This window comes from Petaurus breviceps, unplaced genomic scaffold (assembly GCF_028583685.1).
Source record: "Petaurus breviceps papuanus isolate PSGF00001 unplaced genomic scaffold, PetGlider_PUasm1.0 90823, whole genome shotgun sequence".
In the NCBI taxonomy this organism is placed as follows: domain Eukaryota; kingdom Metazoa; phylum Chordata; class Mammalia; order Diprotodontia; family Petauridae; genus Petaurus; species Petaurus breviceps.
In genome coordinates, this window is record NW_027187352.1 from 9633208 (window position 1) to 9651388 (window position 18181).

General features: G+C 38.4%; 1 protein-coding gene across 4 annotated transcripts in view; it reads right to left on the reverse strand.

Moving 5' to 3' along the window:
- Positions 1–18181, reverse strand: part of NARS2 (asparaginyl-tRNA synthetase 2, mitochondrial) — a 174731-nt gene that overhangs the window by 151096 nt on the left and 5454 nt on the right. For 3 of the 4 annotated variants that reach the window (XM_069070945.1, XM_069070944.1, XM_069070943.1), the window contains exons 3-4: positions 9053–9173; positions 4187–4327 (exon numbers count right to left, since the gene is read on the reverse strand). In XM_069070945.1, coding sequence (XP_068927046.1) covers positions 4187–4327; positions 9053–9173 — 262 coding nt within the window. Of the gene's footprint in view, positions 1–4186; positions 4328–9052; positions 9174–18181 lie in introns of those variants that run through there. The other variant, XM_069070947.1, reaches the window with a different exon arrangement.

The following is an 18181-nucleotide window of genomic DNA, read 5'->3' on the forward strand; positions in this document are numbered from 1 at the left end:
GAGAGGGAATTGATAGCCAAGGTAAGTCAGATCACAAAAGAATACTTAGTTGCCTTTGATAAATTCAAGTCACCTGCCCCAGATGAAGTACATCATCAGGAAGTGGAAAAAAAAATCATCATGTGATTTCTGAACCACTATCAGTGATATGTGAAAGAATGTAAAGTACAAGAGAGGTGTCACAAGAATAGAGAAGGAAAATTCCCAATTAAAAACAAAAAGAGTAATATATCTCAAAAAACAAAAAACCAACTCTCCCCCCGCCCCTCAAAAAAAAAAACCCACTCAGTTCCTATATGTATGTACTCTGTAGGTGAAACACTGTTGATGTCTTTCTCTTCCTCGGCCAAGCAAAGCCTTGGGAAGAATGACAGCTGATGGTCAAGAGCTTTTTCACAAATCTTTTCTGAGTCACTACTGTGTGGAAGGCAAGCTCAGACTGCAGCTGGCCAGAAGGAAGATGTTCTTTCTATGATTCCTGGAAACCATCAGATACTATGGGAATATCTATTTCTTCATTTTTTTTTTTTGCCTTTTGGAGAGCAATTAGGGTTAAGTAACTTGCCCAAGGTTGCACAGCTAGTTTTTTTGTGTGTGTATGTGTTAAGTGTCTGAGGCCGGAACCAAACTCGGGTCCTCCTGACTCCGGGGCCAGCGCTTTACTCACTGTGCCACCTAGCCACCCCTATTTCTTCATTTTCAAGGCAGGAAAAACATCTAGTATGATGTTTCCTTTCCTTTCCACTTTTTTCCCCTGTCTGCATATTCCTTTTCTCCCGACTTCCCAAAAGCCATACATCTGAGTAAAAAATCGAGGTCTCAACTGCTGGAGAAGAAGGAAAAAAGAGGCCTACCACCTGAGTTCCTTTTCCATCCTCCTTTTTCCCCATCCAAAGTAGGGAGTAAGAATGCTTACTTCAATACTGCTATTATTTCATAATTGTGGGTACCTGTGAAGAATTATACCTTAAGACCAGATTCTTAATCCAAGGTCCTTTGAATTAATTTTTTTTTAAATTTTGATAACTATGGGCAGAGGAAGCATTTTTCTGACAAGAGGTCCATGGGATATGCCAGACTGCCAAACAGGTCAATTATATAAAGATTAAGAAACCACTGCCTTAGGAGCTAGCTTAAAGAATCAGTCTGACCAAAAGAATTTATCATGTTGTGGTCAACCTTCTGGTTGATGAGCCTTTCTGAATTTAGCTAGTAATCAGAGATGCTTAATGAACCATTTTGAAAAAGAAGTAGTAATCACAAAAAAAACCAGACATCATCAGGAATAGGTCTTACTAGATTAACCCTATTTCCTTTTTTGATAGATGTCTAAAGAAGTAGACACACACACACACACACACATATATAGCTATAGCTATAGTTTACCTAGATTTCAGTGAAGCTTCTGCTAAAACACTTCATACTATTTTAAGTCTGTCAAATAACAAGCATATGAAGTACTAAGGTACCTAGCACTATTCAAAGAACTGGGGCTACAAAGTAAGGCAAAAACAGTCGTTGCTCTCAAGGTAGTCTCATGTAAAAGATGGAAAGTTATGGTCTAGACAACAGTAAAATTAGATTATGAACAGGTTAAATGGCTAGACTCAACTAGCAGTGACTCTTTCAATCAATCAAAAATCATTTATTAATGCTTTATTATTAATTTTACCACCTACTCTGTGTCCAGGCCAGAGGATCCAAAGACAAAAATGAAACAATCCTTGCACTAAGAAACCCACATTCTACCAGAGGAGACAACATATACATACATAAGCATATCCATGAGAAGAGGTATCCAGTCCCATTGTCCCAGAGATCTGTGCTTGGCCCTATGTTTTTTAACGATGATGAGGATAAAGGCATAGACAGAAACCTTATTAAATTTGTGGCTGACACAAAGATAAGACAGATATCTAACACACCAGATGACAGAGTGAACATACCCCGAAATCATGATATGCTAAAAAATTATGTTCAATCTAATAAGGCACAATTGAATGTGGACAAATGTTCAAGAAATCAAGTTTGTGAGTATAAGAAGATGAAGGAATGGTTAGACAGCAGCCTTTCTGAAAAATATCTGTGGGTTTTGTTGGACATCAAGCTCAATAAGAGTTAAAATTAAAGAGTGACATGAAAACTATAAAAGCTAATGCCACCTTGAGTGGCATTAAGTGAGACAGCTTCCAGGAATAAGGAAGAGAAGGCCCTTCCGTACTTCGTTCGCTCTGCTCAGAACAGATCTGGAGTACTGTGATCTGTTTAGGGCACCACATTTTAGAAAAGACAATGATAACTGGAGAGTTTCTGTGAAGGATATCAAGTCTGGGCCACATGAGCTATCAAACAGTTAAAGGAACTGAGCACATTTAACTTATAGATGAAAAAGCTGAGGAAGGTACATAATAGCCATCTTTAAGCATCTGAAAGACTGCCATATTGAAGAGGGATTAGATTTTTTCTGCTTGGCCCAACAAAGAAGAACTAGGAGCAATGAGTAGAAAATAAAACGAGGAAAATTTAGGCTTGATGTCAGGAAAAAATTCCTAAGAATGAGAACAGAGCCATGTGAAAGAGGAATGGGATGTCTTAAGGAGATACTGAATTCCCATTCACTTGATGACTTCAAGCCAAGGCTGGATGATCACTAACTTAGTGGGTAGACTGTAGTGGGAATTCTTTTTCAGGTACAGATTTAGACTAGATAGCTGGCAGGGTTCCTTCCAACTCTGAAATTGTGATTCTGAGTCAGGAGACATGGGTTCAAGTTCTGCTTCTGCTACTAATCATGTGACCTTGAACAAGTCACTTAACACACCTAATTCTATTTTCACATCTCTAAAACAGGGATATTTCTCAGAGGTGCTGTGAAATTGAATAATATATCTAAAATGCACTATGAACTTCAACACACTATATAAATGCAAGTTGTTATTATTAGTAAAATAAATCAAGTTAAGAAGTATTTATTAAGTGCTTACTAGGTACCATGAACTGTGTTAAGCACTGGGTATACAAAGCAAGGCAAAAATACTTCATATCTGCAAGGATTCACATTCTAATGGGAAAGACACCATGCAAACAACTATGTACTACATAGAGAGGGTAAAGTGGAGGCAATTTCAGAACAAAGGCCCAGGTGGCAGGGGAAGGAGACTGAGAAAAGCCCACTGCAGAAGGTAGGATTTGAGTGCAGTCTTTTTTTGGTGTGTCTTTTTTTTTGGAGGGGGTGTAGCAGCAAGCACCCTAGCACACCCAGGATGGCTGCTAGCACAGGTTCTTAGATCTGCTTTTCTAAAGGAAAGCAACTCAAAAGGGTTAACAATCTTATTTTAATCAAACACATCATTTACCTAGTTGAGGGATAAAAGTCAGCATCCTGAACTTCAGAAAGTACAAACAGAAATTACAAGTAGGTAAAAAATACTGAGAAAATAATACAATTCAACAGACTAGCAGACAGGACTTCTAGCTGTCTGACCATTACATCCATACCTAGTCAGTTACCAGATAGGGAAGCACCAACATCTGAGTTTTCAAAGCCAGGGGGCTGCCCAGAGTCTCATCTGGTCAAATCACACAACTCTTCTCAAAGTGAGCCCCAAAACAAAATCTCACATCAGGGTATATAGAGCCTTCTCCAGGGTCAAAGAACAACACTCCTGACCCACTTGACTACAAAGTAACAAAAGTTGTGCCTTCCTGAAAAACAAGTCTCCCTCAAGCAAGCTTCTCCTGTGGGCTCTGCTCTACCCTTCAGTAAACTCTTTCTACCACAGGTTCCCTGTGACGACATTCAGCCTATTAGGGGGCAGAGAATATTTTCAAATCAGGGAAGATCCTCAAATTCACCAAGGCTTATTAAGGCACAGGGAAGATCTTCAAACTCCCACTACCATTGCAGGGGGGAAAGCAGGGCAATTGGGGTTGACTTGCCCAAGGTCACACGGCTAGTTTTTGTGTTAAGTGTCTGAGGCCGGATTTGAACTCAGGTCCTCCTGACTCCAGGGCTGGTGCTCTATTCATTACATGGCAGGAGTAAAGTATAAGAAGAATGGAAAGGTAGGAAGGAGGTCAAAAAATGGATTTTATATCTGATATACAGACTTTATGGATTAATTCAGTAAAACAATTTTAATTTATCTCATAGAATTGAATTACCAAACTGAACTAAATTACATACCTTGAAGAAAGAGTGTATAGCATCTGTAGCTTCACTGCGAACCCTCAGTATAGAGCCCAGGGCATTGGTCCTACATCGAAGGTGAGGATGTTGTCGAATATATTCCAGAGGATATCTCTCCTTGTATTTAAAAGGGAATGTCTGCCAAAGAACAGTAAAAACAAATGAGACAACAGAGAAGGGATTGCTCTCATTAAATGAGTTCTTAGGATATTTCAGAAGTGATGGCACTTCTGTTGTTCTGAACTAAAAAGTGCCTTCTTCCCTTCTTAAAAAATGATTGACCACAATTCCAATTCCTTGGTTTATTTTTTTCTACAGTGCCTCATACATATTGCAGATGTTCAGTATCATGACGATCACCTAAAACATTTCTGAAAACACACCATCACTTCATACTCATCGTGTTCAAATGAACACTATCTTCTATCTGGTAATTTCGAAAAACTACTGCAAGAAAGGGTGTATACTACTGAAAATTTGCAAAGATTTGTTTTTAAAATTCTGTCTCTGAAAATATTTTTTCTGCCCAAATACAACCACCAAACCTTTAGAAATCTCTGATGTTTATGAACAAAATACAAACTCTCTTGCCTAGCATTCAAGACTCTATAGCCTGACCCCAACTTTACTTTCTAATTTTATTTCACGGTGCCCCTTTTCACGAACTAAAAGTTCCAGCTAAAATAGACCCCATTGGTCCTGGATCTACCTTACCATCTCCCTTTTATTTAGACACACTGTGCCCTATATCTGAAAGATACTCACCTCCTTTCCAATCTCCATAAAGTACATCTTCCCCTCCTTCAAAACCCAACTAAGGTGCCACTAAGTTTTGGAGTTAACAACTAACAATTTATTTTCTGATTTCTCCAGCTATAGGTGATCCCTCCATCCTAGAAACGCCACACTGTTGACTTCTCCTATGTGCATCATTTTTTTTAGAACAAATTTTACTGATATCTTTTTATTTTATTTGCTTTTTGGAAGGCAATTGGGGCTAAGTGACTTGCCCAAGGTCACATGGCTAGTTTTTGTGTTAAATGCCCGAGGCCGGATTTGAACTCAGGTCCTCCTGACTCTAAGGCCGATGCTCTATTCACTGCACCACCTAGCCACCCCCTGATATCTTTTAACAAAGAATATTTTTAAATAAAAGAGGAAGAAGAGAAAAAATAATTCCGCAAAACCAATTAACACACTGAAAATATTTGATCTTTTATGTGAACCCTAACCTCCACAAAGGAGTAGGGGAAGGTGTCTTCTCACATTTCTTTGGGGTCACACTAGTTCTTTATCATTTTTTAACATTCAGTTTCATTTGTTTTGTGGTTCTCCCCCCCTTTGTATTATTTTAGGTTTGGTTTTTCTTTTTTGTACTGCTTACTTCCTTTTCCATCAGTTCACATTAAATCTTTCTATGCTTCTCTGTATCATGTTTGTGATTTCTTATAGCACAGTAATATACCATTATATTCACATACCACAATTTGTTTAGCCATTCCACAATTGATGGGCATCTACTTTTATTTTCAGTTCTTGGTAAAAAACAAAAAAGTGCTGCTATAAATACTCTACTGTCTATGGAACTTTTTTAAAAAATTTGCCTACCAGTGAAATGTCTGAGTCAATGGGTTTGGACATTTTAGTCTTTATTTGCCCAAATCCAAACTTCTTTCCTGAATGGTTATACTAATACACAGCACCATAAACAATTCATTCATGTGCTTTTCTTTCTTCACACCCTCCAACGCTGACTCCTCATCTTGTTAGTTTACTGGGTGCAAAGTAAAACCTCAAGTCTGTTTGAAGTTGCATTTTTCTTATTATTATCAGGGAGAATGGTCAATGAGGGCCTTGGATAATATTATGCTCTGTCTTGTACCAACCCACATAAAAAAAGTGTGCTGAGTTCGCTTCAGGAAATGTGTGATATGACAGAAGGGTCCTTCTCCTTTCCACTTTAGAGCATGTACAATTGCAGACCCTTTTAATTAGCTGTCTGTGTCCACTTCTCCCAGGAAGCAAGATAGTCAAGGGGAGTGGGGTCCTGGTTCCAAAGTATTCCACTGGTACTTATTATATCTTTATTTTATCTTCAAGGTAAATATACTTTTGTAAAAGATAATATTAACGGATATCAAGGAGAGATCACTGGTCAAAATAATACTAGATCTTGTGATGGCAACGAACTGGAAACTAAGGGGTTGCCTATAAACTGGAGAAGAGCTGAACAAATTATAGTATGTGAATGTGATGAAATTACAATTTGCCATAAGAAAAGATACTTCAGAGAAACCTGGACTTACATGAGGAGTTTATACAGAGTGAAGTAAACAGCACCAGAAGAACAATTTATACATAACTTTGAAAGATTTAAGGATCATCTGATCAACACAATTAAAAGCCACCTTTCCACAGGATCAATGATGATGCATGTTGCCCATCTCCTGAGAGAGAGGTAAGAGATTCAGGGTGCAGACAGAGACATATGTTTTTTGTTGTTGTGTTTTTTTAGTAAATGGCTACTGTGGGGATTTGTTTTGTTTGATTATGTATTATTTGTTATTCACAGTCAAGCTTTGTTTTGATTATATTTTTCTTTTTTCCAAACGGAGGGGGTATGAAAGAGAAAACATATTTTTGTTCACTAAAAAAAAATTTTAAAATTATATTCAATAGTAATTACTGGCAGTCAACACTGGGGGTAACAGCAGATAAGGGCTTTAAAGTAACTGCTTTAGATGACCCTTAGAACCCTATGTGGTGGAGCACTAGCCCAGCTATGAGGACCCAACAAGCAAGTGCTAGAGGGTCTGCAGATTATGTCCTACATTAGTGATCTGGATTGCTTTTTCATATAAAAGTTGTTCACAACATCATTTTTTCACTCATCTCCCCGTGAAGGCAAAGAGACTATATATGTTTTCACCTTTGTTTCCCTCATGCCTAACAGCACCTTACACAAAGTAGGTACAAATAAATGCTTATTAACTGAAGCAAAACTCTTCCTGCTCTCATATCACTATGCAAAAGAAATACACAAATATGTTTTCGGTCAAAAAAACCGCAAAAATTTATGTATACTTCACTATTTTAAGGACCTCTGATTTCATTAGTTCTTCTACCAGTGTGGATGGATCACCACCCCAAGTAGAAAAGTATTATTAAAAAGCATTGTTAACAAAAGTTAGTAGGAAGCGTTCTTGAGTAACAGTGGCTGCAATACCTAGCACCCCGAAATAAAATTTCTGGTGATAAGCCGTTCCTGAGACTGGTCTATGGATAAGAGATAGTCATTTAATAGGACTATACTCAAAATCTTCCCAGCTTGGTAGGGCTTGTCAGAACCTGTCCTAAATAAGCACAGTCCTCAACAAACACAATATCGTAATGTCACTAGAGTACATAGTTTTAAAAACATTAAATAGGGGCGGCTAGGTGGTGCAGTGAGTAAAACGCTGACCCCAGAGTCAGGAGGACCTGAGTGTGGTTCCAGCCTCAGACACTTAATACCCACACACACACACAAAAAACTAGTCGTGTAACCTTGGGCAAGTTCTTAACCCCAACTGTCCTGCAAAAGGCAAAAAAAAAAAAAACATTAAAGTAAAAATTTCCATGAAAACAATACAAAGGTAATAAAAAGGAACTTATTAAAATGATCATATCCATGATTTGTTTCATTTTGGCTTATCTTTTTTTTTTCAAGCCCTGGACACTAAATACTTCCATGGTACATTAATGGCATGCACATGCACACAACACACTTTTAAAACAAATTAGGCCCTTAGAAATGTGACTACATAAATTGAAAACTGGGATTAACCATTCAGCCCTTCTCTAATACCTATTTTCAAGTGACACAACAGAGAAAGTAAAGAACTATTAAGTATCCACACCAACATTAGCAAGAAGAGTACTCAAGAACTGAAAAATAAATGGCAAGAATCAAAAGAACCATCAAATGATGACAGAATGAAAATTCAAAAAGGGAAGAAAAAGTTACTGATCATTATCCAATTTTCTGTGTGCTCCATATGTTCTTTTCTGGCAGTCCATTTTCCAGATGTCTCAGTACCCAATTTTATATAATTTGACCAGAATTTCTTGCCATATGATGCATCCATTATATACAAAGCTATGTGGCTGATGCTAGGAAAAAATACAAAATTTAGATCTATCTAAAATAAAGGTGTTATCTAAAATGGCTTAAGAAATTTCCCATCTCACCCCTTTTAACTTGAGTCTTCTTTACATCAACTCAACTCTGACTTGAAATAGTTAGATATTCCTCCTCCTTCCCTTGTTTTTCATCCTTAAAATATTAGATGATAATCTCTCCAGCACTCTACAAAACAGACATACTACTTAAATGACTCTAACCTTCACTATGCAAAAAAAGAAATAAGCATTTACTAAGGTTCCACTTCAGCAAAATTTCCTGTTACAGAAACTCCAGCTGAACTAAGATTTCACATTTAGGAAGAAAAAACAAGAATCAATTCCTTTCATAAGGCTTATACTTATCACACCTTGGGCATTTATCTACACAAGAACTTGAAAGAACTGGCCCAGCCCTTGCTGTTTCTGTTATTCAAGTTAAGCTGGCACATCTGTCAAAGTGCCCAGTTTCAATAGTGACAAATACTACAGAAATGCACAAGCAAAACCAATTATTTTTCCCACGTTAATCTAAGGCTTTAAGAACTAAACTATTTTTGCTGCTGTCTCTGCATTCCTCAGGTTGCCAAGCATCTCGTAGATGAGTGCATTAAAAGAAGGAAGACTGGAAAGCAGGCTGCAAATATTTTCAACACGATCTCTCAAATTGGCTATATGATAAGCTAGAGTCAGATAGCATACCTTAGGATCACAATGTCCAATGACTTCAATTTTGTCCGCCTTCAGTTCCACGTTTTGCTTTTTGTAAGGACTTTTTACCAGTACCCCTTGGACTTCCACTGAACTCCCAAAAGTCAGATCACTAAAACAGCAACAACAAAGACAGAACATTTTACAAATATAATGTATGAGTTAGTGTTCATTGAAATCTTGCAATCAGAGCACCAATATTTTTTTTAATGCTTGCTGGAAGCTTTTAAAAATTTCTTCAAACAACTGAGTTTTAGCTATAAACAAGATTTCCTATGGTCAGAGAGTAGATATCCAGCAATTAAATCATGGGTTGTAGTCCACTGCTTCCTCTTCCTCCTCTTGTCCATCTAAATGAGGCCAAGAATACAGACAGTAAGTAAAACTCTAAAATTTAAAAATTAATTTTTTAGAAAAATCTAAGATCTTGGCAACTGGCCCTATGACTTCTTGGCAAATTAGAGGGAGAAGAAATAGAAGCAGTGTTAAGCATTTGTCAAGGCAAAACAAGTGTGTACCAAACAATATTTAATAGATAATGTTTGGATTATCTATAACTCTATTCTACTACTAGTGTATATAATCAGAAGGTAGTTTGCAAGGACTAAAAACGTACATTCAGAGATTCCTTAGGTTGCTTATGGAGCTAACTTCACAAATAATATTTGGGTAATTTTACACACATCCCTACCATTTCCAATGACAGCTAATTCATAGATACTAATTTCTAATCACAGCTAATGTCATTTGGTCATGTCCGACTATTCATAACCCCAAGGACCATAGCACACCAGGTCTTTCTATCCTCAACTATCTCTCAAAGTCTGTCCAAGTTCAGGTTCACTGTTTCCATGACACTATCAATCCATCTCATCCTCCTGCTCTCCTCTTGTCCTTGTGTCTTCAATCTGTCCCAACATCAGGGTCTTTTCCAATGAGTTCCATCTTTTCTTTCTATAGCTAAAGTATTTGAGCTTCAGCTTCAGTATTTGACCTTCCAGTGAATAGCTTGTATTATTTCTTTATGTAGAGAATGATTTGATCTCCTTGCTGCCCAAGGGACTCTAAAAAGTTTTCTCTTCCTGGCAGAGGTAGAGCCAAGATGGAGGTATAGAAACAGGAAAACTCTATGAGCTCCCCCCATAACCACTTCAAATATCTATAAAATATGACTCTAAACAAACTTTAGAGCCATAGAACCCACAAAGTGACAAATAAAAACAAATCTCCCGCTGAAGGCAGCCCGGCAGACCAGCAGGAAGGGTCCATTACAGTGCTCTGGGAGCCAAGCCCAGCCTGTGTGAGCCCATGGTTTTAGCCCCAGGGCAGCCCTACCAGCAGCAGCTGGAGAGGACTTCAGGAGAGTGGATCAATAGCAGCTGTGGTGGTTGCCAGAATTATCAACCCATAAATGCCAAAGACAAAGTGAGAGGTCAGTTTGGACTCTGCAGGAACAGGGGGACAGAAAGTGCAGTCTGGCCTCAGCCCCCAGGGCAAGAAGGGGAGAAGTGGCAGAGGCGCTGAGGCTGTGCAGCCATGGCTGCATGGCTGCTTCAGAGCTCCTGGCCTACAGATCATAGGGGGACCAAGTGACCACCCAGAGGGGATCTGGATCTCTGCCTTGGGTGGAGGTCCTGGGGTGTGTGACCAGGTGTAAGAGCTTGTGGAGACTTCAGAGAGGACACCCAAATAATAGCTCCGGGAGCTGAGAAAACCCCAGCAACTTGGGACAAAGCTCTCCTCTCCAGAAGCAGAGTTCTACTGTGGCAAAAAGTTCAAAAGTCAAGTAATTGAGTGGCAACATGAGCAAGCAAAGGGAGCAGAACAAGCACAGCTGTCAAACCTTAGATTCCTTTTTTGGAGACAAAAAGGATCAAAGCATAGAATGGGAGGAAGACAAAAAAGTCAGAACTCCTGCACCAAAAGCTTCCAAGAAAAAAATGAACTGGTTACAGGCCATAGAGGAGCTCAAGAAGGATTCTGAAAATCAAGAGAAGTGGAGGAAAAACTGGGAAGAGAAATGAGAATGATGTAAGAAAATCATGAAAAGCAAGTCAACAACCTGACTGAAAAAAATAACACCTTAAAAAATAGACTAACTCAAATGGCAAAAGAGGCCCAAAAAGCCAATGAGGAGAAGAATACCTTAAAAAGCCAAATTCACCAAAGGAAAAATAATTTCAAAAGCTCAGGGGCGGCCAGGTAGCACAGAGAGTAAGAGCACCGGCCCCAGTGTCGGGATGACCTGGGGATCGAATCCAGGCTCAGATACTTAGCACCACACCCAGAAATAACTGGCCGGGTAACCTTGAGCAGGTTACTTAACTCCAATTGCTTAAAAAAAAAAAAAGAATTTCAAAAGCTCACTGAAGAGAATAATTCCTTCAGAATTAGACTGGAGCAAATGGAAGCTAATGACTTTATGAGAAATCAAGATACTATTAAACAGATACAAACAACTGAAAAAATAGATGGCATTGTGAAATATCTCACTGGAAAAACCACTGACCTGGAAAATAAATCCAGGAGAGATAATTTAAAAATTATTGGACTACCTGAAAGCCATGATCAAAAAAAGAACCTAGAAATCACCCTTCAAAAAATTCTCAAGGAAAATTGCCCTGATGTTTTAGAACCAGAAGGCAAAATAGAAATTGAAAGAATTCACTGATAACCTATTGAAAAAGATCCCAAAAAGAAAACTCCTAGGAATATTATAGTCAGGTTCCGGAGCTCCCAGATCAAGGAGAAAATATTACAAGCAGCCAAGAAGAAACAATTTGAATATTGCAGAAACACAATCAGGATAACACAAGATCTAGCAGCTTCTACATTAAGGGATCAAAGGGTTTGGAATGTGATATTCTGGAGGTCAAAGGAGCTAGGATTAAAACCAAGAATCACCTACCTAGCAAAACTGAGTATAATGTTTCAGAGGAAAATATATCATTCAAAGAAATAGATGACTTTCAAGTATTCTTGATGAAAAAAACCAGAGTTGAATAGAAAATTTGACATTCAAATACGAGAAGCAAGAAAAGCATGAGAAGGTAAACAGGGAAAAGAAATCATAAGGAACTTATCAAAGTTGAACTGTTTACATGCCTACATGGAAAAATGATCATTGTAACTTATGAAACTTTTCTCAGTATGAGAATAGTTGAAGGGAATATAAATGTATATATATATATGTATATACATATATATGTCTATACAGGAGGGTATATGTGCATATGAATACATGTGAGTGTGTATATATGTATACTGGTATACACAGTGGGCACAGGATCAACTGAATAGAAAGGGATGATATTTAAAAAATAAAATTAAGAGGTGAGAGAGGAATATAATGAGAGGAGATAGGAAAAGACAGAATAGGAAAAATTATCTCATATAGAAGAGGCAACTATTACAATGGAGGGGAAGAACTGGAAGGCAAAAGAGAATGAGTCAATCTTACTCTCATTGAATTTGGCTTTAGGAGGGAATAACATACACACTAAATTGGGTATCTTACCCTATAGGAAAGTAGGGGGGAAGGGGATAAGAGGGGGGATGATAGAAGGAAGGGCAAATTGGGGGGGGAGGGTCATTAGAAGCACACACTTTTGAAAAGGGACAGGGTCCCCTTTTATATAGGGAATATATAGAAAATAGAACAAATGGGGGGGATAGGATGGAGGGAAATATAGTCAGTCTTTCACAATATATCCACTATGGAAATGTTTTGCATAACTACACATGTACAACCTATATTGAATTGCTTATCTTCCCTGTAAGGGTGGGTAATGAGGGAAGAAGGGAAATAATCTGGAATTCAAAGTTTTAAAATCAAATGTTTAAAAAAATTATTATTATTTTTTACACTCACTGGGAAATAAGTTATATAGGCACTGGGGTATGGAGATCCATCTTGCCCTACTGGAAAGTTTGAGGGGGAATGGTGGAGGCTATAGGAGAGAACAAATTGGGGGAGGGGGTATTTAAGTGGAATTGCTGTTCTAGAGTGATGGGTAGGGGAAAGACGGGGAGAAAATTTGTAATTCAAAATCTTGTGGAAATGAATGTTGTAAACTGAAAATAAACATAAAATTAAAAAAAAAAGTTTTCAGGCATCTAGGTGGCGCAGTGAATAAAGCACTGGCCCCGGAGTCAGGAGGACCCAAGTTCAGTTCTGGCCTCAGACACTTAACACCCACACAAAAAAACTAGCCATGTAACCTTGCCCAGTTGCCCTCCGAAAGGAAAAAAAAATAGTTTTCTCCAGAACTACAATCCAAAAGTATCAATTCTTGGTGTTCAGCTTTCCTTTTAGCCCAACTCTAGCATCCATACATTGCAAATGGAAAAACCATAGCTTTGACTATAGAGATCTTTGTTGGCAAGGTGATATTTCTACTTTTCAGTATTCTGTCCAGATATGCCATAACTTTCCTTCCAAGGAACAGGTGCTTTTTAATTTCAAGGCTGCAGCTGCTGTCCACAGAGATCTTTGAGCCCAAGCATATAAAACATGGCACTGCTTCCATTTCTTCTCCCTCTATTTGCCAAGAAGTGATGGGACCAGTTGCCAAGATCTTAGATAATAATGGTCCTCAACAACATTATGTCCAAATTAGGAAGGGAATCGACCAACCAATAAGCATTTATTAAGTATTCATTAGGTGCCAGTCACTGCTAGGCATTGAGAATAAAAGGACAAAGAAGGAAGTCCCTACTCACAAGGAGTTTACATGAGGGAGACAACAAATACATGTGTAAGTATGTGCATCAAAAATGTAACAAATACAAAAATATACAAAATAATTAAGTACAAGATATATGGTAGGGGAAGGCACGAGCAGTTGGAAGAATTAGCAAAGGCTTCATGTATAAGATGGTAGGAAAAGGTAAGGAGGAAGTTCATTTCAAGCACATAGGACAGCCAGCATAAAGGTATGGAGATAGAAGGCAGAGTGTTGTTTATGAGAAACAGAGGGAAAGCCACTTTGCCTGGAGTATAGGAGAGAAAGTAATGTCCAACAAAGCTGGGAAGGTAGGCTGAGTCCAGGGTATACAGGTTTTAAATGTAATGGAGGAGTTGCTAAACATAGGAGTTTATATTTATCCTAGAGGCAACTGGAGGCCACTGGAGTTGACTGAGTAAGGGAGTGACACGATTAGTTCTGTGCTTAAGGCAATCACTTTGGCAGCAGTGTGGAGGTTAGATCAGAGTGGTAAGAGATCTGAGGCAGAGAGCCCAATTAGGAGGCAACTATAATAATCTAGGTGAGAGGTGATGAGTGTCTGAACTAAGGTGGTAGCTGTGAGTGGAGAGAAGGGGATGGATGTGAGAGATGATGCAGAAGTAGAAAGGGCAAGATTTAAAAATTAATTACATATGTGGGGTAAGAGAGAGTGAGGAATCAAGGAAGACACTGAGGTTACAAACTAGAGGGACAGGAAGGGTGGTGAAGCTTTCAACAGAAATGGTAAAGTTTGGAAGAAGGAGGAAAAGCATAACGAGTTCAACTCTGGCCATTTGTCTTAGTTTGAAATATTCAATAGACAACTGGTGATGTGGAACTGAAACTCAGGGGAAGAGAGCGGGGCTGCATATATTGATAAGTGATTCATCTGCACATGGGATGGGAGCTAATGAGGTTATCCAGAGAGTGGAGAAGGATAAGGGAAGAGGACCTAAAAGAGAACCCTGGTGAACATCCAATTAGAGGGCCTGATCTAAATGACGAGCTAGCAAAGGAGACTAAAAAGGATGGTGAGATGGAAGGGGAAGCAGGAGAGACGAGTGTCATAAAATAAATCAGAAAGGAAAGAGGACCAAGGATAGTGGTCAGTGTTAAATGCATATGTATCAGAAAGGATGAAGACTAGAAAAATAGCATTTCTACTATGTTTTAGCACAGTAAATATTTCCCAAGATACCACCAAATGTATTAAATTGAACAAAATAACATTCTACCTCTTAGTAGAGCGGTAAAAGACTGAAGGTACAGAAGAACCAGAAGGGCATTCTCAGATATGATCAAGTATTTATTTTGGTTGACTAGACATATTTATTATAAGGGAGGACTTCTATTTGGAGAAAGGGGAGAGGTGAGTTTATGGACCTTAATCAATATGGGTGGAAAGGCATTAATTAATAAAGCACTTAAAATATTTCTTTAAATGTCATTTTTTACTTCTGCATCCTTACCTGATCACTTTATTTGGGATCTGCTCTTAGCTCCTATTACTACTGTGATTTGAAAGGATTTCCTGAAAAACTTGAAGAGCTGACAAAGGTTAAGTTTTTATCTGCATCCTTTGATTGTCCATGACTCTCTTCCCAGAAATGACCATTCCAATTGACACCTTTTTAAGAAGAAAAATGACAACTTCTGCCAAAGTCTCAGTGTTTTGAAACTGTCCAAATTACCTTATAATAGACCTATACACATATACCTAGTTTTATTGCACTTTGCTTTATTGTGCTTCACAGATACTTTGTTTTTCATAACTTGAAGGTTTGTGGTAAATATAACAGTACCATTTTTCTAACAACACGTGCTCATATCATGTCTCTGTGTCACATTTTGGTAATTCTTGCAATATTTCAAATTTCTTATTTTCATATCTGTTATGGTGATCTCTGATTAGTGATCTTTTATGTTACTATTGTCACTGTTCTGAGTTGCCAAGAACCACGCCCCTATAAGATTGGGAACTTAATCAATAAATGTTGTGTGTGTTCTGACTGCTATACCAACTGGCCATTTCTCTGTCTCTCTCCCTCTCCTTGGGCCTCACTGTTCCCTGCACACAACCATAGTGAAATCAGGTCAATTAATAACCCTTCAAAGGCCTCTAAGTGTTCAGGTGAAAGGAAGAGTTGTATGTCTCTTACTTTAAATCAAAAGCTACAAATGATTAAGTTTAGTGAGGAAGGCATGTCAGAAGCTGAGATAGATTGAAAGCTAGGCCATTACACTCATCAGTCAGCAGACATTAACATGGAGGCAAGATCCTTCACCAGCAAAAAAGATTACAATTTGATGGTAAGCATTTTTTAGCAATAAAGTATTTAAGTATGTACATTGTTTTTTCACACATGATACGACTGCACATTTATAGACTACAGTATTATGTAAGCATAACTTTTACATGCACTGGGAAACCAAAAATTCATGTGATTCATTTCATTATAATATTAGCTTTATTGCAGTGGTCTGGAACTGAACCTGCAATATCTCCAGGGTATGCCTATATATGAATATATTGTCTCCCTCAGTAAAATGTAAGCTTCTTGGGGGCAAGAATTGTTGCATTTGTCTTTTGATACCTAGCACTTCACAAAATACACGCTACATAATAGAGACTTAATAAATATTCACTGTTAATTATTCCTCTACAAAGAGGAAGAAAAAGAAGCTCAATAAGAAGTGACTTGCTCCCCACACCCACCCAGTCCAGGGCTTTCTGACTTCAAAGGCCATAAATAAGTGTTGAGATATAGGTAAGGTAGAAGAGAGATGTTCTGCTTCTTTGAGGGATCCCAAGAATTAGAAAATAAACTGAACAGACATTTTACATTCAAGTGATTTCAGTGAAGATATTTTATGACCTGCCCACAGCTGTCACGTTAGCTTTAAAGGCAACTTATTATAACACAATCATCCACAGAATAGATATGTCCACACATGGCTAGGTCCATGCCTCAAGGTTCTACAGTTATGCGGTGGCAAGATAACTGTGGACAGCTTATGTGCATGTGTAGAGAGGGCAAAACTTAAATTCCCATACCTAGCACACAAAGCCATACCCTCCTTTCTTTATTTCCAACTTTCCCAATAATCATCCTGCTACTTGATGGAAACAGATTCTATACTAGAAGCTTATTTTTTTATATATTCTTTCACATGCTGCCTTTCACACAAGTCATATGCTCACAACTGACACTTTTCATGCTGTAGCATAGAGAAAATATCACTGTTTCCTTCATCAGAAAGCCTGTTACAATAAAACACTCCTTGGTTCTAACTTTTACCAAGGGGTCTCTATCCTCATTGGGTGAGCTGTTTTGGGTGTTGGGGGAATAGAGACGGCAGAGGCCTCTTTTGACTTGACTTCCAGGCTGTTAAATTTTCCCAGTCATCATATGCATATCGGTTCTATAGGAAGAAAACCTCATATAACTGTTGGTACTAGTATGCCAGATTAGCTGTTACCACCATGGAAAAACAGCCATCTCACAAGAGACAGATTTTTCTAGGAACCCTTCCTTTTAGTGGTCATTCTCAACAGCAAGGATGTACAGGATTTTCAAGACCATTCTCAAAATTTTATTTAAGTGGCAGACAAATCCAATGTATTCAATGCTGACATCTCCCTTCTGGAAAATCAAAACTAATATGTGCCTTATAAATATTATCTCATTTGATCCTTACAACTCCTGGAGGTAGGTGCTATTATTGTCCCCATCTTACAATTGAGGACACTAAAGTTAGCCAATAACTGACTGAGGCTGGATGTGAATTCACATTTTCCTGACTCCAGACACAGCCATTGTACCACCCAGGTGCATCCTCTGCGCCAGCCTTGTGGTCTATTTCCCAAAATCATCTATTTCCTCTTTTTATCCAGGTGACCTGGAATATACTCCAATGAAAAAATTATATCTGTTTCTCCCTCCACTGCCATTCACAATGTTTCTCTCCTTGGTCCATTAAAGATCCACTCAGTCATTTTGTCCATGGAAAAAATCTTGATCAAAGCAGTACTCAGCCATTTGGTAACGTGATTTACTGTACCAAAGACAAACTAGGCTCCCCCTGGAAGTCTGTTTCATTGGTCCAACTATCTGAGTGCTAAGTAAAAAGATCTCTTCTCTGGTCTATGGGGAGCTTCTAATGGGGCATCATCTAGCTTTCCTCCTCCAACTAACATGGCTTCCAGAGTATGATGATGTTCCTGGGCAGCCTGGGTTTCCAGCCTAGTCAATCTAATCAGATATTTCTTACATACTATCCAGAACTGTAAAGAGTTTCAAAGTCAATCTAGAAACTTCCTTACTTATTTCCTGACATCAATTGTCACCCCAGGCCAGTAGTAATATTTACTAGTGATACAGGCACTTGCAGC